Raw genomic sequence first — 23,703 nt, forward strand, 5'->3', positions numbered from 1 at the left:
AAACTGAAATGCCGATAGCCTTCATCACGCAATTCAATAGTAATCATGAGATGACAGAAAAAATGCTGAATGATCACTGGCACGTAATAATTATAATCAAAGAATTGAAACAAAATCGAGACCAAAAATAATATATCAAAGAGCGAAAAACTTGAAACAAACACTAACAAACAGTTATTTACCTGTTCAAAAAGAAAAAGACACGGAAAGGCTTTTTTATTGCACAAAATGTATGGGGTGTAGAAACTAACAAACAAGTACAATGCCAACAAAATCCTTTTCCTCAAAGAAGAATAAAAAACTTTTAAAGTCATAGAACATATATCCTGTGAGACAGAGGGAGCAATATATATATACTGGAATGACAGATATTTGTTACCAGTGGCACAGGATACAGATAATTGTTTAAATATCATATAGACTGGCCCCCTACCTATATTTATCAAACCTCTAGATATTTTGTCAAAATTAGGGTTGTGCTACTGCAGACACATACATGCAGATCATTTATTTAGGAAAGAAAAGATTGTGTCTATAGTGCGATACACCTCAATAAAAATAATAATTGCACAATAAGATATAACTTTTAATGTTGATTTGTTAAAAACTTAGTGAAAAATATTAAAAAGAAACATTCAGACAGAAACAGACAAGTGAAAACAATGTGCGTGTTAAAACAGCACGTGTGGGAATGTCGTGTGTGTTTTGAACGTCTCTTTATAATTTTATTTAATCAGCAACTGTTGTATGCTTACAGACTCTCCATAATAAAAAAGATAGTCTAATTTCTTTCTTATTTCTTTGTATTTATATTTTTAGTATTTGTTGCTCATGTGGCAAAACAAAGAAACACTGTTGTACTGTTTGAAACACACTCTGGCTGCTCTATTAATGTTCTACATCAAGCAGATTGTTGCACATATAATCAGCCACGGAGTGCGTTTCTTAAGTGGTTAGAATATACTGAGACAGTCCTAGGTTGTCAGGGATACATATGTATCAGTATTTATTGCACCAAACAGGCAGTTAAATAAACATGCCTCCAAATCTGGTTATTGCCATAACAAACAGTGATCCAGATAGTGTAATTAATAATTGCGCATTTTATGTGGTGCGGCCGCAACCATTCATTATATGCGCCTGGTATTCACACTGTTAGCAGGAACAGACCGAGCAGTGTACCGGTCAAATCCTGATACAAGCTGAGATCCTCAGCGTGTTTGGTGCAAAGCGCTATGGATATGGAGCTGCAGCATACGTAATTAGGAGAAGTACATTAGAGCTCTTAAAAGAGCTAAATACATTTCAGGGCTGTTAAGTAGCGATCTCAGGACACACACACGAACATGAACCACATGGCTGGTGCTGCCAGCACGCGCGTTTCGCCTCCCGCTTCCTCAGGGCCCTGTTTTTAACAAATCAACATTAAAAGTTATATCTTATTGTGCAATTATTCTTTTTCTTGAGGTGCATCGCACTATAGACACAATCTTTTCTTTCCTAAATAAATATCTTCTGGAGTGCCTTTGTGGCCAACAATATGTAAGCCAAACTAAAGTAAAAGTAAGAATAGCAGGACACGTGTAAAGACCTGCATTGTATTTGCCCATTTCTTAGAAATACGAAATCAAGTTCCTAAAAGATTAACCTTTATGGGAATTCACCAAGTTGAACCTCATCTGAGAGGAGGCAATGCCATATCCACCTTGAAACAAAGTAGATTTATCTATTGGACAAACTTGAGCCTAATGGCCTGGATATTGAATTAAAAGCATTTCTCTAATACATGTATGTTAATCACTTTCCTTGTCATGCTCTTTTTCTAAGATATCTATTTTTTACTTTCTTTTATTTCTATTAAGAATTTGACTTATTATTTATTTACATTTTATAATTTTTTTGATGTCATTTGTTTTTATACAAAAAGAAGTGTATGTGATGGATCTTTGTAGAAACCATGCAGCTACCACCATTAGAAGGCACTTCCTTAAAAAGCCTTTACAAGAGATATAATACATATTGTGGAAGGAATCAAGTGGGAGAATGATTTTATTCTGGTTATGGCTGATGTTCCGTCATTATACACAATTATGAAACACGAGGAAGGTTTTAAAGCAATGGAAAAAAAGCACTTTAAAAAAAAGCATGGTACTTGTTTCCTAGAACGGCCACAATCGTGAGTGATCGTGGCTCTTAATTAAGGGACACGATCCTCACGATGTGGCCGATTTTTGACAATTTTTTCCCTTTGATTGACAGAAATCGGGTCAATCGGTCGGTCGCGACCAATTAAAATCGGCCGCGATGCGACCGACCGATTGACCCGATTTTTCCATAGACTTTAATGTTAAAAAATCTTTTAACATTGAAATCGGGAGGATCTTGTCGGTCTTGTGCCATTATAATGGCACAAGATGAGATGGACTTGATTAAGTCCATCTCACATAGTGAAAAATGATAAAAAAGGTGAAATGGGCCAATATGACCCATTTCACATTTTTTATGTGCCCGCCATGACCCCACGATAGACGTCAACCCGAAGCGTGGCGAGCGCAGCGAGCCCGCGAGGGGCGGCGGTGCGCGTCCTCCGACCTTTTCATTCCCCTACTATCCACTAGGGCGTGGAGTGAGAATAGAATAGTGTGGCGAGCGCAGCGAGCCACCGAGCCCGAAGCGTGGCGAGCGCAGCGAGCCCCGCGAGGGGACGCGTATACCTGTGAAGTTATACGCGTCCCCTCGCGGGGCTCGCTGCGCTCGCCACGCTTCGGGCTCGGTGGCTCGCTGCGCTCGCCACACTATTCTATTCTCACTCTACGCCCTAGTGGATAGTAGGGGAATGAAAAGGTCGGAGGACGCGCACCGCCGCCCCTCGCGGGCTCGCTGCGCTCGCCACGCTTCGGGTTCACGTCTATCGTGGGGTCTAGCCCACTTAGTAACATTTGGGGGGGCAATTGAAAATAATCAGGTGAAAAAAAAAAAAAATCGGGTGAAAAATCGGTCGGTCGGATCGGTCGCATCGCATGCGACCAAATCGCATGCGATGTGATCGATCCGATTTTTTATCTTACGACCACAACGATCTAAATCGTTGTGGCCGTGCTAGGAAACAAGTACCAAAAGCATCTCTAAAAGATCTACAGACATTCATTAAAGAAGAGGTTTTATTTATTTGAACAACTTACTATTTCTCTTTTAATGGCACATTTTATATACAAAGGTTTAAAACAGCTATGGGCACCAGGTTCACTTCCAGGAGAATTTTATCTGGAACCATTTGGAGCTAAACCAGAGACCTGGAGTAGATACATTGATGATATATTTTTTATTTGGCGAGGAGGTGAGAGGCTTTCAATATATTTTTATATATATTTAAATAAGACATTTTAAAATATTGAACGTACTTTTGAAAGTAGTATTAAATGCATCAACTTTTTAGATATCACTACATATGTAGAAGAAAGCACTTTACAAACCAAGAATTTTATCAGACCAACTAATCTGAATGCATGTATTGGGGCAAAGAGTTGTCACCACCCAAACTGGTTAGAGTCAATTCAGATGGGACAATTTAGACGTTTATAAAGAACAGACTACAGAACACTTTCACCAGTTCTGGGTACCCCATTGATAAAACTAAAAAAATAACAAATTGATAGAAAGGAGCTATTAGGATTAAAAAGCAAGGGCACAAATGAAAATAAATCATAATACAATTGTGCATTTATCCCCTCTTTTAATAGCCAGTATACGAAAGTCCCTCATGGATTGGGGGATATTTTTAAAGACCTGATCATAGGTGCCCACTTATCCAGGAAACCTGGTGCATATCTTGGAGGGCCCAAAACATCAAAAACTAATTTGGTTAGAAATGTCCAACCACAAAAAAAACAACAACGTGCATGGTAAAAACAAAGCGATTTTTCCAATGCAGCTGCAGGGGAGTTCAAGGAACAATTAAGAAAGTCACAAAAGTCCAAATTAATGCAGCACCTTTAATATAATGGACTTCATAACGTGTAGTAGTTTAAACATTATTTATGCCATTGAATGTAAAGGCACTTGAAAAGTGTGAATAGGAGAACACCTAAGAAACATCAGGAATGGGTTAACGGCCCACACACTTTCGGAACACTTTAGGCTATGCAATGGTAGCAACATATCAGAAATCAAAAGTTTCTGCAGTATTACACATATAAAAGGTCATTGGAGAAGAAAATATATTGGCCACGGCAGAAATTAAAACCATATTCGAGTTAGGAACGTTATTTACAAAATATTTAAATTCCGATTTAGAAATTAAATGGTTTTATGAACACTATTGCAGAATTTTTTGAGAAATGCTGACTCTATTTTAATGATTTTTTTTTAATTGTTTGTAATGAAGTCAGTATCTCTTAGCATAGACTGTGCAGGCAAGGAAATTTTGACTAGATCATAGATTATGGTTAGACAAAATCGCTTAGTCAAAATCTCCAGTGCATCTAGTCAAAATCGATTAGTCAAAATTGGCCATTAGCCAAAGTCTAATCGCAGGGCCATTTCTAGAGGCGGATAAGATGTGCAGCTGCCTGGGGTGCCGCACGGCTTGTCCGCCATTGTTAAAACCTCTGGGATGCCTGCTCCTTCTGCTGCCGCATCCCTTCAGAGGGGAGAGAAGAGCACATTGCACGTCTCCCCTTCCCCTCACTTTGTCCCTGTGACTAGGCTGTCAGCCAATCAGAGCTCGTGAGCCAGCCCGTGAGGTATGATTGGCTGAGAGCCCACTCACAGACACAGTGGACACAGTGAGGGGAAGGAGATATGAGCGCTAAGCACTCTCTTCCCCTAAGAAGTGGCAGCAGAGGAGACACCGGACTGGAGTGAGGGCAGGAGAGGCGCATACTGTGCTCCCCCCCCCCCCCCCCCACAACAGCAGCAGCAGGTGGTGATATGATAGCAGCAGAAACAATGGTGAGTTTCACTGCTGGTGGGAGATTCTGTCACTGTGGGGGCATACTTGGCACTATGGGGGCATATATGTATCTTGCACTGTGGGGTCATATCTTGCACTATAGGGGCATATGTGTTTCTGGCACTGTGGGGGCATATCTGGCACTGTGGGGGCATATATGGCACTATGGAGGCATATCTGGCACTGTATGGGCATATCTGGCACTGTGGGGGGCATATGTAAAATAGGCATCACGTTGTGTGGCATAATGGGCATCATGGTGTGGGGAGTATTGTGTAATTGGCATCAGGGGAGCCGAGAGATGGGGGGAGCAGGTACTAATTACCCGGGCCCAGGCTTGCTGAAGGGGCCCCGCAGGGGCCCTGGTTCGACCCCTCCCTTCCCCCTCCGTCCCTCCCAGGTATCAACAGTAGCACACACTTCTACAGCATGTGCTGTTCTGACAGCAGGCTCAGCAGTGTCTCACTGACAGAGTGAGAGGTCATGCTGAGCCTGCTGTCAGCACAGCACATGCTGAGGGTGTGTGCTGTGTCTGAGATTACAGTTTTTAGAGTTTTCTTTTACCCACCTCTAAACATTTTGGGGGTGTGGCCTAAGTGTGGGAGGTGCCCACACCACACACACACTTAGGCCACACCCCCAAAATTTTACCGGGGCCCGGCATTCCTCTCGGCTGCCCTGATTGGCATCACAGTGTGGGGTGAAATGGGCATCACGGTGTGCAGCATAATGTGTAATGGGCATCATGGCTAAAAAATGTATATTGACTTATGTAGCCTGTCATTGTTTGGGCTTGATTTGTGAGGTGTACTAGGTCACTGTGTGGGCCTTTATGTTTATATGTCACTGTGTGGCCTTCAGTCTGCCAACTTAAGCGTGGGAGGACAATGACCATTCCTGCGGTAACCAATGTCTAGTCATGCAAGTTGCAAAAGTGAGGTGTACGGTAATTGTTTGCCTACTAGACCACACCCATTATAGCTAGGCCATGCGCCTTATATTAAGCCACACCCCTCTTTTGCCTTCGGCGTGTGCAATTTCTTCACTACTACATTATGTATGGGGAGGGGGGCACATTTTTATTTCTTTGCACTGGGAGACAAATTGTCTAGAAACAGCCCTGTCTAATTGTGTGCACAGGGCTTAGGCCAGTGATACGGTTGCTTGCTTAATAGCTTCTTGATTTCTGTAATAAAATTGTCTGTCAATAAAATACAATAACTTCTGTGTTTGACGGAGAGGAGGCTACAAGGTATTATGGATGATAAAACAACAAGTAATTCGCTATTTGACATGCAGGTTAATCTGCTATTCTGTTTCACAATCATAAGTGCTGTTTCCAAACCTGTTCTGCTCTAAAGCGTACTTCAGGAACATCGACATGATGGCTCAGCTGGGAACATGTAGGGAAAATCACAACAAAGTCAGACAATGCAATCATATGTAATGAGAAATACTTACACGGCACAAAGGGGAGAGAGGCCTCTCATTCCGTGCTCTCATGCACACCGGCTTCTATTACTTTCGCAAACAACCACTATTTATTTCTGTGAATCATTTACCTGATAGACACAGTGATTTACATTAAATTGAAAACACCACATATTTTGGCCCCTTGTTCGCCTGAACCCATTGATAATGCCTATTCATTTAATGTGTCAATGGGTGTTAACATGGTTTAATGGGCATAAACATAAAAAAAGGAGTAAACCTAATATTTGATGTCCATAATTCCCAGACGGCCCACACACAAAGGATTGTCATGATGTCCATGAGGCCCAGACTACAGGCAATTATTCCTTGCAGAGGATTGCCATGATGCCCAAGGGTTCCAGATTACAGGCAGTTACTCGCTGCAAAGGAATTTCATAATATTAATGGGTTCCAGACTACAGTCACTCCCTGCAAGTTTATTATAACATACTTGTCAAACCTTCTGGAATGACTGGGAGGCTCCTAAAAATTGGATCCGCATACTAGCCCTTCGGAAATGTGGACCAGTACTCTACATCTTCTAGGGACCCCGGACCACACGTTCACGGAAGTTTGGGGTGTGGGCAGGACTAAAATTATGAAATTTTCTTGTAATTTTAGCCCCGCCTCTCTCCATAGAGCCACAAATCGCTGCATTTGACTAAAACAGGGTGTGGCTTAATAACATCAGCATCTATCCCACCCTTTGGAATGCAGATCAGTGTCTCCTCTATGGGCTTCTCCTGGAGAATAACATTGCGTAGTACACAAGTCTGATTTATCATGATGTCCATGGGTTACAGACTACATTCCCTGCAAAGGATTGTTAAGAATTAAAACATGGACATTTTCTTTATGACATATTATGACATATTACACATAATAGACATTCATAATAAACGTCACTCTGAACTTCAGACTGTGCAAAACTGTTTTTGGCCACTAAGGGAATCCTATAGATATGACTCAAGTCAGTAGTTACAAGTTAGATAGGTTGAACTCGATGGACTAAAGTCTTTTTTTCCAGTCTTAATTACTATGTATATCCCCTCTTTTTTTCCTCCAAACAAATAGGGAAACCAATACAGAGGTTTCCACAGATTGCTGCAAGCGGGCTGAGGATTAGTGGTCATCATATTTTATTTCATTTTAGTTTATGGTCTCTGATACTCCCACTTGACTATATCCAATGTTGTGTTTTAGTAGAACTCTGAACTTTACTACTGTACTGTATGCTGCAGAAACTCGTTAGTTGGAATTGCAATATTTTTTAACTATACCAGTCCTTTCTCAAGTCGTTTTCTTGAGAAAGGTCTGATATAGTCTGAAACATTGCAATTCTAATAAATTAACGATTCTTTGCAATTATTAGTCATTATTATGCCATGACTTAAAGTGCCATCAGGCCTAGAAATCGGAAAAATAGTGTCAAATCGCATGTGTTTTAGCTCTGATTCTAATCCGATGCGCGGTCCCATGTACATCAACTAAAAGCTGGAGATCGCAATGCCTACACTATTGATTTTCGGCTGGGATCGCATACGATACATCTTAAGCAAAAAGACTGCATTGGGTGTATTGTATGCAATCCTGCCATCTAGGAAGTTGCCGGAATATCGGAGAAGTGGGGAAAGTGTATGAGGCCTTTAGTTTTACACATTTTTAACAGATAAATTACATTTATTTTATGTACCATGGGCCTGATTCATGTTTGGAAGTAAAACAAAAAAAATTTGCTTTCAATTTATATTGTTTCTGTGTATAATAAATACTGTCATCTTTTGCATGTAGCCCACAAATGTTACCTATATTTGATTTCACTTTGAACATACCCCACCCAAATCTAAATCTATCTGCATGTTACATCTGCCCTAACTTCAGTGCACATGGTATTGCACAGTTTGCTGTACTTCCAAAAATGAATCAGGACACATGTGTATTTTGATTACAGCGGGCCAGATGTATCGAGCTTCAAAAAAGTGATAAAATGGAGAGCGATAAACAGCCAGCCAATCAGCACCTGCCTGCCATGTTACAGGCTGGGTTTGAAAAATGAGGTAGGAGCTGATTGGTTGGTTGTTTATTATTCTCCACTCTATCACTTTTTAAAGCTTGATACATCTGTCTGATATTTAGTATATACTGTATAAGTCAAAACAAGTTTGCACCAAGAAGTATACCAATAAGTTCAAGTTATGATTCCTGAATGAACTCCTCACCCCTTGTCCATGTATTATTCAGTTTGTTGGATTATTGCAACACATGGACTTCTGGACTCTACAGGATAAATTTACTTAGATGGGAGTTCTATTTCAGATCTTATTTAGTATATGGTTCTGTATTGCTAGATTGCTGATTTACAGTTGTTCTCAGAATTTTGTGTAGACATAAAGAAGCCATTTCACCTTCTGTGCTCAGTTAGAAATCACTACTATAATAAGGCTCTCATATGGTATGGTCAGTATAATCATGGACTATTTACGGATGTAGCACACATCAAATTGTCTTTTTCTGCCGCCATCTCATTTCCTATTCTGAAAGTATTAAAACATTGATAATGTTTACTTGCAATACCATGGTTAACCACAGTTTGCTGCTAGACCATTATAAATATTTGAACTCAGTCTGAACCACAATTTCCAATGAATGATAATAAATAATTTTAAAACAATTTTTAATAATTGAGCCAGAAGCATTTGTGGTCTGAACAAAGATATGGATTTCTAGCCCCTGGTAGGCAACAACTGCTGTTTAATTGCAGCTGATGTTAGCTACATCTAGATAAACCTTGAGCGGACACGGATTACATGTAAATTAATCTGGGTCCACTCACCACGCTTCGGACTAGGTGGCTCGCTGCGCTCGCCACACTATATAGAATCAACTCCATGCCGACGTGGATAGTGGGGGTATGAAAAGGTCGGGAGGACGTGTAACGCATGCGCTCGCAACGCTTCAGGCTGCCATGGATAGTGGGGGTGTTTCAGGTACACATTTACACCTGCCATATCATACATCTGAGAGCGTAATGATGACGTGTTAACTTGTAACTGGATTTGGTACTGGTGTAGTTTCACCGCGGCAGGGTAATGTACTGCTGACTGACTACAATACCGCTGACTGACTACGCTGGATCTGACAGGGACACTTAAGCGGCTGCAGGAACACTATGCTACTTCTGACTGACTACGCTAACTAGGCTGTCCACGGGAACACTACGCTGATTCTGACAGGGACGCTACACTGACGGTGTAACTGCTGCCGTGAAACTACACAAGTTGCTATGGTAATTAATACTCCAATTGGTTTGGTTATTAAAAAGACCTGTATAGGGGAATTTGAATGTCCAGAAAATGGTTTAGTCTTATACCACTTTCACATCGCCGACACGTTTTAAAAACCGGTATTTAAAACGGTAATTAAAACGGGTCAGAGCCTTAACATTGCCGCAGATTACCGTTTTAAATACCGGTTTATACCCCTTTCACATCGCACTTTTAAAACGGTAAATTGCCGGGTTTTTTTCCCTTTTTAAAACGTTTAAGCCTGCACTGTGAATGCATAGCATTGTACACATTCACATTGCACAAAAAACGGCAAGGAACCGTGTAGGACTCTGCTTTTTACACGGTTCGAAATGCCAGTTAACTTTAAACGGTAAATCGGCTGTGGTGCATTCACAGTGCAGGCTTAAACGTTTTAAAAAGGGAAAAAAACGGCAATTTACCGTTTTTAAAAGTGCGATGTGAAAGGGGTATTATTAAGGAGTGGTGAAAAAAAAACAACAAAGTTCTCTTGTCCCCGGTCTGGCCAGACGAGATGAAAAGAGAAAATTAAATATTGGGGAAAAACCTCCCATTACCTGCTGGCTTTAGCAATCCCAGCCCGTTTATTCAGAGTTGTATTGGGAGTAAGGCACAGTACTTGCTTTTGAAGAAGGTGCAGGCATGGAGGAGATCCCCATGCTCTGCAGAAGAGGGTTGCTCAATATAATAGATCAAATGATGCGTTTGTCCACCTCTTTTTAGGTGTTAGCGTCAGAAGACAACTGGACACAAAATACATATGTACTCTTGAACAAGGGATGGTCCTGCTCATCTGGGTATGGGTCGGGAGGGTTGGAAGGTCAAGACAAGCCTTAGGTCGACAATGGGAATATCGATAGTCAAAAGGACAACATCAGTTTTTCAATTTTTTGGAGCAGACATGTGCAAGGTTAGATAAATACTGTATATCTCTAAGTGCTAGCAATTTCAGTACAGTTTGCATTACTACTAGATAATTTAATAATCATTTTGTGCAATAGGTGATAAAATCATATTACTATTTTAAATTTGTTCTAGTATCATAATCCAATAAAATAAATAACTAAAGCAAGGCCCAAAGGTTTTTGATTTATTTTATTATTTGTGCTTCGCACACTAAGGAGCAAGTATTGGCACCATGAGTAATCTGATTATCAGGAACATCACTCTACTGTGTACAAACAGCTCTGACCGCAGCCTGATAGACTACTGTATCCTTCATTTAGTAATCCTGCCAGCAGTGAACCTGATGTGGGTGGATTGTCTTTAGTCACTGAATATGTAGAAGAACCCCTTGGTGGCTCTGGATCTGGGCGAGATTCCTCGTGTCGGTAGCCATCTTTGGTGTGGGAAGCACTGTCTTATCTGCCAGGTTAGGCTTTAAGGAGTTGAAAGTGTTTTTCTCCTCTTTGCTTAAATGCTTTATTCTCCTCTTGTAAATAACAAAATGATCCATAGAATGTAAACTACAAGAATACAAAGGATAGTGTGTAAGTAAGAACATTCAATGCAGACTCTATTACAGAAAGAAAGGCACTGATTGGGTAGGAAAGGGGCAGGGTGGGGCATCTGTGTGGGTCATGGCCAGCACGATTGTGTCCTTAAGGCTACGACCCCTCCGTGCAATGCCGGTATTTCAGGCAAATCATTCTACAAATTTTGGCAAGTTGTATAATTGTTTAGAAGTAAGTGAACTTACTCAAAGTCTTTGCCCCTCAGTTGCTGGTAGGTTTCATGGTCCATGTTCTGACACGGGATTATGTTGTTTGTCCACTTCAAACTGTGATCCTTCAGTTCTCCTGGAATAAATCCCCTGGTGGTATCACACACTCTAGTCCCATTCATTGCCGAGTCCTGCATGACAGACAGTGCTGGGATCGGCTGCTCAAGAGAAGAATGAAACGTGTAGCATTAATACATTGCTGTTTGTCCCAGCCTATTATGTATTCATTAGCAATCTGCAGCACCGAGGGGCCTAATCGTTTGAAAGCCTTCAGAGATTTCCTATATAGATAGATATGAAAAGTATCACATTTATATCACTGCTTTACTCTCTAACATACAGTATGTAAAAGGTAAACATCACTATATGTATGATTCGGATTCTTGTGTCACCATATGTCTATTGCCCGGATAGATAACACTGATCTCTATAGTAGTTATTTCCAAGTCTTACATTTTAGTAGTCCCCAACAAGGGAATGGTCATGTACAGTATATAGTGCGTGACAAGGGAATGGTCATGTACAGTATATAGTGCGTGACAAGGGAATGGTCATGTACAGTATATAGTGCCCGACAAGGCAATGGTCATGTACAGTATATAGTGCACGACAAGGGAATGGTCATGTACAGTATATAGTGCCCGATAAGGGAATGGTCATGTACAGTATATAGTATCCGACAAGGGAATGGTCATGTACAGTATATAGTGTCTGACAAGGGAATGGTCATGTACAGTATATAGTGTCTGACAAGGGAATGGTCATGTACAGTATATAGTGCCCGACAAGGGAATGGTCATGTACAGTATATAGTGCCCGACAAGGGAATGGTCATGTATATAGTGCCCGACAAGGGAATGGTCATGTATATAGTGCCTGACAAGGGAATGGTCATGTACAGTATATAGTGTCTGACAAGGGAATGGTCATGTACAGTATAAAGTGTCTGACAAGGGAATGGTCATGTACAGTATATAGTGCCCGACAAGGGAATGGTCATGTATATAGTGTCTGACAAGGGAATGGTCATGTACAGTATATAGTGCCTGACAAGGGAATGGTCATGTATATAGTGTCTGACAAGGGAATGGTCATGTACAGTATATAGTGTCTGAGAAGGGTATGGTCATATACAGTGTATAGTGTCTGACAAGGGAATGGTCATGTACAGTGTATAGTGTCTGACAAGGGAATGGTCATGTACAGTATATAGTGCCTGACAAGGGAATGGTCATGTATAGTATATAGTGTCTGACAAGGGAATGGTCATGTACAGTATATAGTGTCTGACAAGGGAATGGTCATGTACAGTATATAGTGTCTGACAAGGGAATGGTCATGTACAGTATATAGTGCCTGACAAGGGAATGGCCATGTACAGTATATAGTGCCTGACAAGGGAATGGCCATGTACAGTATATAGTGCCTGACAAGGGAATGGCCATGTACAGTATATAGTGCCTGACAAGGGAATGGTCATGTACAGTATATAGTGTCTGACAAGGAATTGGTCATGTATATAGTGTCTGACAAGGGAATGGTCATGTACAGTATATAGTGCCTGACAAGGGAATGGTCATGTACAGTATATAGTGCCCGACAAGGGAATGGTCATGTATATAGTGCCTGACAAGGGAATGGTCATGTATAGTATATAGTGTCTGACAAGGGAATGGTCATGTACAGTATATAGTGTCTGACAAGGGAATGGTCATGTACAGTATAAAGTGTCTGACAAGGGAATGGTCATGTACAGTATATAGTGCCCGACAAGGGAATGGTCATGTATATAGTGTCTGACAAGGGAATGGTCATGTACAGTATATAGTGCCTGACAAGGGAATGGTCATGTATATAGTGTCTGACAAGGGAATGGTCATGTACAGTATATAGTGTCTGACAAGGGAATGGTCATGTATAGTATATAGTGCGTGACAAGGGAATGGTCATGTATATAGTGTCCGACAAGGGAATGGTCATGTACAGTATATAGTGTCTGACAAGGGAATGGTCATGTATAGTATATAGTGCGTGACAAGGGAATGGTCATGTATATAGTGTCTGACAAGGGAATGGTCATGTATATAGTGCCTGACAAGGGAATGGTCATGTATAGTATATAGTGTCTGACAAGGGAATGGTCATGTACAGTATATAGTGTCTGACAAGGGAATGGCCATGTACAGTATATAGTGTCTGACAAGGGAATGGTCATGTATAGTATATAGTGCGTGACAAGGGAATGGTCATGTATATAGTGTCCGACAAGGGAATGGTCATGTACAGTATATAGTGCCTGACAAGGGAATGGTCATGTATAGTATATAGTGTCTGACAAGGGAATGGTCATGTATATAGTGTCCGACAACGGAATGGTCATGTATAGTATATAGTGTCTGACAAGGGAATGGTCATGTATAGTATATAGTGTCTGACAGGGGAATGGTCATGTACAGTATATAGTGTCTGACAAGGGAATGGTCATGTACAGTATATAGTGTCTGACAAGGGAATGGTCATGTACAGTATATAGTGTCTGACAAGGGAATGGTCATGTATAGTATATAGTGTCTGACAAGGGAATGGTCATGTATAGTATATAGCTGGGGTAGCCAACCCTAGTCCTCGAGAGCTACCAACAGTGCATGTTTTGCAGGTCTCCTCACAGAATCACAAGTGAGCTAATTAGCTCCATCTGTGTATCTTTTAAAATGTGTCAGTGATTAATGAGTGTAGCTGTGCAGCAGCTAGGTTGTCTGGAAAATGTGAACTGTTGGTAGCTCTCGAGGGCTAGGGTTGGCTACCACTGGTATATAGTGTCTGACAAGGGAATGGTCATGTATATAGTGTCTGACAAGGAAATGGTCTTGTACAATATATAGTGTCTGACAAGGGAATGGTCATGTATAGTATATAGTGTCTGACAAGGAAATGGTCATGTACAATATATAGTGTCTGACAAGGGAATAGTCATGTATAGTATATAGTGCCAATGAATTACTCATCTAAGTCTAGGACTTGTGCCAAAGGTCCAGGTAACTTCACTGTTTTTTTATCCAATATAGATCAAGAGAGGAAGAATAAAGGGCTATGGGGTTATTCAGAGTTGATCTCTATTGAAAAACCTATCTATTATTGAATGACTGCGTATGGATGGTTGCACACATGAGTGAGCCATAATAGTGACTGAAATAGCGAAAATATCTAATCGCAATCCCTCCGCAATTTGACGGACAGGAAGTCACTATTTGAGGGTGGACAAGTGCCGCTTTCTGGGAGTCTCAGAAGAATGCAGGAACATTTTCATGGAGGTTGTGACGTCAGTGCCGGCCTCGATCAGCCTGTATTTGTCGAAGGATGTAGAAGAGTCAGACTTACTTACATTTACAGACTGGGAAAATCATTCTATGGCGAGCAAATTGCGCATGGACGTGCGACATGATAGCAGATCGCAGAATTCACTTGCAGATTTGCCCAGGGAGGTTTTGCACTCCGTCTGGGTGGCGGCTAACCACTCGCAGTCATCTGCAAATCTGCAGATGAATGATCTGAAGTGACCCTATATTCACTAAACTAGACAAAATAACATCTATAATTATGGCCCTTATTCTGGTTCACTTGCAAAGGCAAATTCCTTCTCAAATGGACAAAACCATGTGCACTTTGAAGTAAAACCCCACCCAAATCTAATTCTCTCTGGTTTTGTCCATTTGAGAAGGAATTTCATTTGAGAAGGGTTTGTCTTTGTGAGGAAACCAGAATAAGGGCCTATAAGAGAGCACATATAATAGGCGGAACATATTTATTTATCATTATAAGCCGATAAATATATTTAGCATTTTTAAAGGCAGCATGCATAATATTTATAATAATCAAGAGGCCACAGGTTATATTTATTATAATATACTTTTCACACCCCTGTCTTGTTTCCCTGTCACCAACTCACCAGGAGGACTCATTTTACATCACACAAATAACCCAGTTCGGTGGTTTATTGACCTGGGTCGAGTTGCGGTGTGAACGCACCACACTGAATAACATGGGTCGACCAACCCAGCATTTTGACCTGAGTTATAAGAAGGGTTAAACCCGGGTCAGCCTCTGTATACTGGGCATCCCAGGTTTAATCTGAGAGGACCGGAACGGTTCGGACCCGGGACGTGACGGGTTGGTCGACCGCAGGAAACCCCCACCTTGCGACATGACGTGATGACGTAACAACGCATACCAGACGAGGATGAAGATCTGGTGCAGCTGCCACTGAGCAGTATAGCCTCAGCCTGCCCTTATTCAGCTCTGATTGCAGTACAAATTTGTTCTGAAAATGGGCATAACCATGTGCACTGCAGGTGGGGCAGATGTAACATGTATAGAAAGAGTCAGATTTGGGTTGGGTGTACCTCCACAAGCCTACAAAAGTATACCACTCTAATGCCCTCAATATACATTTGCAATTCTTATTCCTCTTACACACATAGGGCCAGATGTACTAAGCTTGAAAAGTGATAAAATGGAGAGTAATAAACCACCAGACAATTAGCTCCTACCTGCCATGCCAAAGGCTGTTTGAAATATGACAGATACTATAGGAGCTGATTGGTTAGTGGATTATTACTCTCATCTAGAGTAGAGCAGTAGAATTGAGTGTGCTGCTCCAGTTGTCAGGCCTAGGTTATTAGTTGCTCTGGCAAGCAGAGTTTTCCCGGTACTTGTGTATTATCAGGGCGCCCGGCTACGCTACGTTTTCAACGTCGGCTTAGCTACGGTGTCAGCGTAATCGGCGCCGTGATAATACAGCAGGCAGCAGGGTGGTGTGGTTTATAATTACTCTCCTCCGGCCTGGGCACCGCGTCAATCCCCACTGACTCCCCGCGATCCACAGTGACTCCCCAGCAGTTGCATTCAGTCCCCCTGCTCCGGCACTCGCAGCGGACACTGTACGTAATTCAGTGTAGTGCCGCTGGCGGTGCATCACATGGTTTCCCTGCTCCCCCTGCGGCACTACGTTAATTGCGTACAGCGTCCGTGGTGAGTGCCGGAGCAGGGGGACTGAATGCGACTGCCTGGGAGTCAGAGTGGATCACGGGGAGTCCGCGGGGATCGACGCGGAGCCCGGGCCAGATGAGGGTAAGTATAGACCAGCCATTTTACGCCCACTATCCACGTCATACCCCCAGTATCCACGTCGGCGTGGAGTGGATTTTATAAAGTGTGGCGAGCGCAGAGAGCCACCGAGCCCAAAGCGTGGCGAGCGCAGCGTCCCCACATGGGGCTCGCTGCGCTCGCCACACTTTATAAAATCCACTCCACGCCGACGTGGATACTGGGGTATGACGTGGATAGTGGGGATATTAAGCATTGTGTATTTCTAAGGCTCCAGAGCCACTTACGTAGTTTACGTCGCCAGCATAGTGCTGTATTGGTATTCTCAATACACCACTACGTAAACTACATAATGGGCACCCTGATAATACACAAGAAACATTTTCCCTTCTCTGCACAAGATAAAGCCTACAAAGATCTACACTGCTATCCAGCGGTTTCATTTAAATGTGCTTAACATAATGTTAAGGTATATCTCACATTTAGTGCTAGACCAGCCTTCCGGAGAGCCAGTTTGGATCCTTTATCTTTTAGCAGGCCTTTTAGTTTGCTTTGCTGGTTACTTGCTTGTGGTCCGTGTGACAGTAGCTCTGTCTGAGGCAAACAACGGTGGAACTGCATATTCTGCCTGGTCTCCAGCATAGGCTTATGTTCTCCCTGCAAACTATCATCTGCAAGAAACATCACACAAGTTAAAGGAAAACAACATAAATATATATATATTAGTTCTTTTTTTTTTTTTACAGATAATAAAAACCAAGGTAGAAAGCAGAAGTATTAATGAGAGGAATAGGTAAAATGAGATCTCATACAGACAGATAAGATCTGCCTCCCAATCATTGGGGTCGTTAGTTCCTAGTGTTAGTGTGCTAGACTTCCCGCTAAGTAACTGCCTGTAGAGTGTGCCAATGACAGTACAGCGTCCTGGGCATTGATGCTACAGTAGACTGAAAATTCCAGCCCTTTAAATGTCATATTTATGAAGGGATGTCACACTCCTGTCACCTGGTCATCTAGCATTACCACTACATTTATGTTAGGCAGATTTATAGCTTGACTTAGATGTCCTGTCGGGCTGTCAGACTAGAGTCCATGCTCCTATGCCAGCTTTCTTTACTTTGTGCCCAGCCCAGCGGTATTGCCTCCCAGAGTTAGGCCTCTGATGGTGTTACGGACCCACCGGTCGCCTGCTCCGATACGTCAATCTGAGCAGCTCCGGCCGTGACTGGGGTTCACTTAGGACACTCGGGTCCTTTCCTTGAGGTACACTGCCACCAGCCAAAACCTGATTTTAGCGCTTGAAACTGCGCAAGGGGCGGCTTGGCTCGCACCTGACCGCACAATACAATATACAAATGGTAACACGCTGGAGCGTTCTCTTCTGAGGCTAATGAGTCTTAAGAACACAGAACCAGGACTGAGAATATGTATTATTTATTCCTAGAAATACTACAGAGCTTTAGAAAATAGTTACAAGATTTTACAATGATTTTAAAAGTACACATGAGTTTTAAATGCAATTTCAGAAATAAAATAAAAGGAAAAAATGACAGAACCTATCTTACACTTAAATACAGATCCTGACGTGGGGGGGTTCTCCACAAGAAATCTCTCGTCGCCTACAGCCTGTTTGCTAGACCCCCAGGTAGTGACACTGACTATAGGGAGAAGAGTCTTAGTTATACCTTGAAGACTCCCTCATCCCTCCCACCCTTGGGATTTTTAACCATTCCCTTGCTGAGCCTAGTGAAGGTCCCTAGATATAGGATCTTTCCCATAAAGAATTTGTCCCTGCTTTGAAGTAGATTTTCTACATTCCTCAAGTGATAAGAGGTGATTTAGTGCAGGGCCAGAGCACCTTTTGGCCTGTTGGCTGGACACTATTGCTCTCCCCCCCAATCTGGTTTATGAGGGGTCTCAGATCTTATCTTACATCCTAACTCCAGAGGAGTCCACAGATGGCTACACTCCCTGGGTCACCAATAGTCCACACACATAATACATTACATGTTCTGATCTCCCACATAATAATCACAGGCGGCATGATTTTACCAAACATACCAGACATACATTGATTGAACAGATAATCATAACAGGAGGCATACGTTAATTTGATCGATCACCTGATCTGATCGTTACACCTCCCCCTTTTAAAATGGCGCACAGAGGTGGTGACCCACGTCATCGTCTCGTCAGTGCGCTATTCACTACCTCGCCGCGAGAGTCCATCCGCATTACTGTGGTGGGCACCCTTTTTGTGCTGGATGGTAAAGGTGTACTGCTGCAGTATGAGGCTCCATCTTAGCAGTTTTCCATTATCTCCGGCAACTCTATTCAGAAATACTAGTGGGTTGTGATCTGTAATGATTAAAAAGTCCCGTCCGTACAGATATGGCTGGAGTTTTTGGAGGGCCCACACAATCGCCAAACACTCCTTCTCAACGGTGGCATAGGCCACTTCTCTGGGGAGCAATTTCTTACTTAAGAACAGGATGGGATGCTCCTCTCCTTTCTCATTGACCTGGCTGAGCACAGCACCTAACCCATAATTGGAAGCGTCAGTCTGCACTACAAACTTCTTTTGGAAATCTGGGGCCTGCAGCACAGGTGACTTAGCTAATGCAGACTTCAGTGCCAAGAATGCCCCCTCACATTCCTCCGTCCAATTGACCACCTGGGGCAACTTCTTTTTGGTTAAGTCTGTCAGGGGTTTTGCTAGGGTGCTGTAGTGGGGTACAAATTTTCGGTAGTACCCAGCAGTACCTAGGAAGGACATGACCTGTTTTTTGGTTGTGGGAGTGGGCCACTCTGTTATAGCCTCTACTTTGCTTGACTCTGGGCGAAGGGTACCACCTCCAACACAGTGGCCCAGATAGTGTACCTCACCCAGCCCAAGCTGGCATTTCTCTGGTTTGATCGTCAACCCAGCCCCAGTGATTTTGCTTAACACACTGTTCAGATGGATCAGGTGCTCTTCCCAGGTCTGACTGAACACCGCAATGTCATCCAGGTAGGCGACGGCATGTCGCTCCTGGCCTTCCAGCAGGTCATTAACCAGGCGCTGAAAGGACGCAGGTGCATTTTTCATTCCAAATGGCATGACCAGAAACTCAAACAGGCCGAATGGTGTGATAAATGCAGACCGCTCACGGGCCTCAGGTGACAGTGGGATCTGCCAGTAGCCTCTGCTCAAATCCATGACAGTGATGTAACGTGCCTGGGCCAGCTGATCTAACAGTTCGTCTATCCTGGGCATGGGATAGGCATCAAACACAGTGGCATCATTTAACCTCCTACAGTCTACACAGAAGCGGGTGCCCCCACACTTCTTTGGGACTAGTACAACTGGGGCAGCCCAAGCACTGTGAGACCGTTGAATCACCCCAAGCTGCAGCATTTCATCAATTTCCCTCTTCATGGCTTCCAGCACCTCAGGAGAAGCCCGGTATGCTGGCTGCCTGAGGGGGGTCTGACTACCTGTGTTTACATGATGAGTTACCAAGTGGGTTTTCCCAGGCCTCCCTGTGAAATGTGACTTGTAGGGCTGCAGTGTGTCAGTGAGCTGTTCTCGCTGTGCCTCTGTCAGTTTATCACTGAAGTGGGCATCAGACAGGGATCGCCCCTCCTTAGCAGCAGCTGCTAAATCCATCAGGGGGTCAATTTCCTGATCATTCTCAGGCAAACTACACACAGCAAACACACAAGCCCCCCTTTCATGATAAGGTTTGAGCATGTTGACATGATACATCTTCTGCCTCTTACGTCCCTCCCCCTTTTCCACAATGTAATTAACATCTTTAATACGCTGTACTACAGTGTAGGGACCCTCCCAGGCAGCCTGCAGCTTGTTCTGTCTCATGGGAACCAGAGCCAATACCCTTTGCCCCACCTCAAAGATACGTTCTCTAGCCTGTCTGTCGTACCATTGTTTTTGCTTGGTCTGTGCAGCCTTCAGGTTGCTCTGTGCCATTTCCATTAGGAACTGCATTTTCTCCCTGAATTGCACCACATAGTGCACCACGGATGTTTCCGGGGTGATCAACCTTCCCTCCCACTCCTGTCTAATCAAATCCAGGGGTCCACGTGCACTGCGCCCATACAGGAGTTCAAAGGGGGAGAAGCCCGTTGATTCTTGAGGTACCTCCCTGTATGCAAACAGGAGGTGCGGCAAGAACCTTTCCCAGTCCCTTCCCTGGGACTCCACAAAGACCCTCAACATCTGTTTTAGGGTACCATTGAAGCGTTCGCAGAGGCCGTTCGTTTGGGGTGATAGGCAGAGGTGATGAGGTGATCCACCTGCATCCTCTTACAGAGACTCTGCATGAGCTTGGACATGAACTGAGTACCCTGGTCAGTTAGCATCTCCTTTGGGAACCCCACCCTGCAGAAAATGGATATGAGTGCATCCGCCACTTTGTCTGCGCGGATGGAGGAGAGTGCTACAGCTTCGGGGTACCTCGTGGCATAGTCCACCACAGTGAGAATATATTGTTTCCCTGAGCTGCTGGGGATAGCTAGGGGCCCCACAAGATCTACCCCAACCCGCTCAAATGGTTCTGCGATAAGTGGTAATGAAATGAGAGGTGCTCGGCCCTGGTCACCGGGCTTCCCAGCTAACTGGCAGGCATGGCAGGAGCGATAGTAATTGGGTACATCGTTCCCCATGCTAGGCCAGAAAAAATTGGGTCTCAAACAGGCTTGAGTTCTTTTCGGACTCATATGTCCGCCTAAGGGAATTTCATGAGCTATTTTCATTAACCCTTCCCTATAAGCCTGTGGAACCACCAGCTGCCTGTGAGGACCTTCATCTTCAGGGTCCTCTGAGGAATGTGGCTCACGGTATAACAGCCCATTTTCTACAAAAACTCTGACTAAGCTATCCCCCATTGGGACCTCCTTGGCTTGCTCTCTGAGAGCGGCCAAGCTTGGATCGGTCTGCTGTTCTGCTTTGAATGCCTCACTTCTGAGCAGCTGATCAGTGTGGGGAAACAAGGCAGGTAAACCCCCCCCCCCTCCTCCAAGACAGTATCTGAACTGGAGACTTCTACAGGAGGGGAGGGGGGTGGAGGGGGGTCTACTTCCAGGGAGTCCCCTTCCACACAGGCAGGGGTTAAATCACAGCTGTTCTGGGCTGCAGCTCTCCTTGTCTGAACTGCTAACACAGAGATTGCCTCAGTATTCTGTATAACCCCTGATACTGGTGCTTCCACAACATTATCTGGCCATGATACATCACATAATTCTACCTTAGTACAGACATTGTGCCCTACTCCCCCCCTGTACATTTGCAAAGGGATAGGTTCTGCTAAACACAAATCTGCAACATCACATACATTAACATTACTATTGTAAAGCTCAGCAGGGGTCGCCTGAGGGACAGAAGGGTTAGCTAGTAACACAGTGTCATTACCAACATCACATTCATTGACATAGGCAGTGTGCATCCTTCCAAGATCAGTCCCCAAAAGCACACTGGCAGGTAGATTGTCCAGCACCCCAACATCACGGATGCCTCTTCCAACCCCCCAATCAAGGTATACCCTGGCCATAGGAACACCAGGGTGGACCCCACCCACCCCCCGTACAGCAATAGTCTTTCCTGGGATGATGTCCTCTGGGCCCACCAATGCTGGTTCTATGAGCGTCAGATCTGCACCCGAGTCTAATAGCCCAAGCGCCACCGTTTGTCCTACCTGGACTGATTGTAGATTGTCCCGGGGTTTCTCCTGGGGTCCTCCTACACACAGGACGACAGGCACAGGTTTCACGGCTGGGCCCCCCACAGGAGAGTTCCTCTTGGGGCAGTGGAAACTGATGTGCCCCACTTCATCGCAAGTAAAACACCTGCGGCCAGTTGCCAAAACAGGTTTTCCCCCCACCCCCCCAACAAATGCAGCGGCTGCTGGTTTAGTTGAAGAGGCCTGCTGGGGCGATTCTCCGGGTCTCCGCTCTCTCCAGCTGACTTGCCCGGGCGTCCCCCAGGTCTTCTTTGCCACAGAAGCCCTGGTGCTGGTGTATTGGTCTGCCAGGGTGGCAGCCTTTTCTGCTGATTCGGGATTCCGGTCCAGGACCCACTCTTTAACCTCAGCTGGGCAGAGTGCAATGAACTGCTCCTGCAGAATGAGGTCCTTCAATTTGTCATAGTCCTTTACTTGCAAGCCCTCAACCCATTGATGCAATAGGGTTGACAGTTGTGCTAACAGGCCCCCATAGGTATCAGAGGGACTGCGCTTTGAGTCTCTGAACTTCTGTCGGTATGCCTCAGGGGTGATGTTGAAACGCTTTAACAAGGCTTTCTTTATGACAGTATAATCTCCATCCAGCTCCTGGGGAAGGTCAGCAAATGCATCCAAAGCCTTTCCCTTCAGCCCAGGGGTTAAATAACTTGCCCATTCACTGGGGTCCAGTGCAAACTGCCGGCAAGTCTTTTCGAAACTCCTGAAGAAAGTATCCAGGTCACCATCTTTCTCCAGCACGGGAAATTGGTCATGCCGGGGCTTTTTCCTACCCGGGTTACCAACAGCGCTCTGGCCGCTGAGCCTCACCAGTTCCAACTGGTACTCACGCTCTGCCTGACGCTCTACAGCCTCTAGCTCGGCTCTGCGCTGCTCAGCCTCTCTGTCGGCCGCAGCCTGGCGCTCTGCAGCTTCTCTGTCAGCAGTTGCCTGGTAATGCTGCAGTAGCTGCACGGCCATTGTGGGGTCCAGGTCCTTCATTTGCCTGACAGCAGTTTGAAGGTAACTCTGCAGTGTAGACTCACTGTTGCCAGCAGATGCATCTGACCCTGGCGGGGCATCACTTGTGTTGTCTTGTGCCAACTGAGTCCCTGGAGTAGGAGTGTCCCTGGACTGGCTTCCTCCAGCAGCTAGAACCCGATCGGCTTCCATGAGTGCCTTTATCATCAGTTCTTTACTCAGGCCAGACCAAGGGATGTCCCTCCGTACACATATAGTCGCCAGATCATCACGTCTCATCATCCGGTAATCAGACATCCTGAGTCTCACACTTGTCAAATAAAATGATAGGAAAGAAAACAAGAGAAGTGAGGGAATAGAAATTGCATCCACTGTGTGACTTTTAAAACTATAGTAAAGCTCTGAGTTCTGATTCTGGTGATGTGGGTATTTCTCACAAAATTCTACCCACAC

General features: G+C 44.0%; 2 protein-coding genes across 4 annotated transcripts in view; both read right to left on the reverse strand.

Moving 5' to 3' along the window:
• Nucleotides 1-10,809: 10,809 nt before the first annotated feature.
• CFAP92 (cilia and flagella associated protein 92 (putative)) overlaps nucleotides 10,810-23,703 on the reverse strand; it is a 110,593-nt gene continuing 97,699 nt past the window's right edge. For all 3 annotated transcript variants that reach the window (XM_083156434.1, XM_083156432.1, XM_083156433.1), the window contains exons 16-18: nucleotides 17,036-17,226; nucleotides 11,429-11,610; nucleotides 10,810-11,195 (exon numbers count right to left, since the gene is read on the reverse strand). In XM_083156434.1, coding sequence (XP_083012560.1) covers nucleotides 11,000-11,195; nucleotides 11,429-11,610; nucleotides 17,036-17,226 — 569 coding nt within the window. In that variant the 3' untranslated portion in view covers nucleotides 10,810-10,999. The remainder of the gene's footprint in view (nucleotides 11,196-11,428; nucleotides 11,611-17,035; nucleotides 17,227-23,703) is intronic.
• LOC146026892 (uncharacterized) lies at nucleotides 20,780-23,578 on the reverse strand. Its single transcript, XM_083157945.1, has 2 exons — nucleotides 21,634-23,578; nucleotides 20,780-21,526 (listed from the first exon to the last, which is right to left on the reverse strand). Exons 1-2 carry the CDS (start codon nucleotides 23,545-23,547, stop codon nucleotides 20,780-20,782), a joined length of 2,661 nt encoding a protein of 886 aa, XP_083014071.1. The 5' UTR covers nucleotides 23,548-23,578.

Source organism: Crinia signifera, chromosome 8 (genome assembly GCF_055691185.1).
Source record: "Crinia signifera chromosome 8, ASM5569118v1, whole genome shotgun sequence".
Classification (NCBI taxonomy): domain Eukaryota; kingdom Metazoa; phylum Chordata; class Amphibia; order Anura; family Myobatrachidae; genus Crinia; species Crinia signifera.

Coding starts and splice junctions, on each gene's coding strand:
- LOC146026892 (XM_083157945.1), bottom strand. CDS start 23,547: ATGTCTGATTACCGGATGATGAGACGTGATGATCTGGCGACTATATGT. Junction 21,527..21,633: donor TGGAAGGGGACTCCCTGGAA/GTAGACCCCCCT, acceptor CACACTGATCAG/CTGCTCAGAAGTGAGGCATT.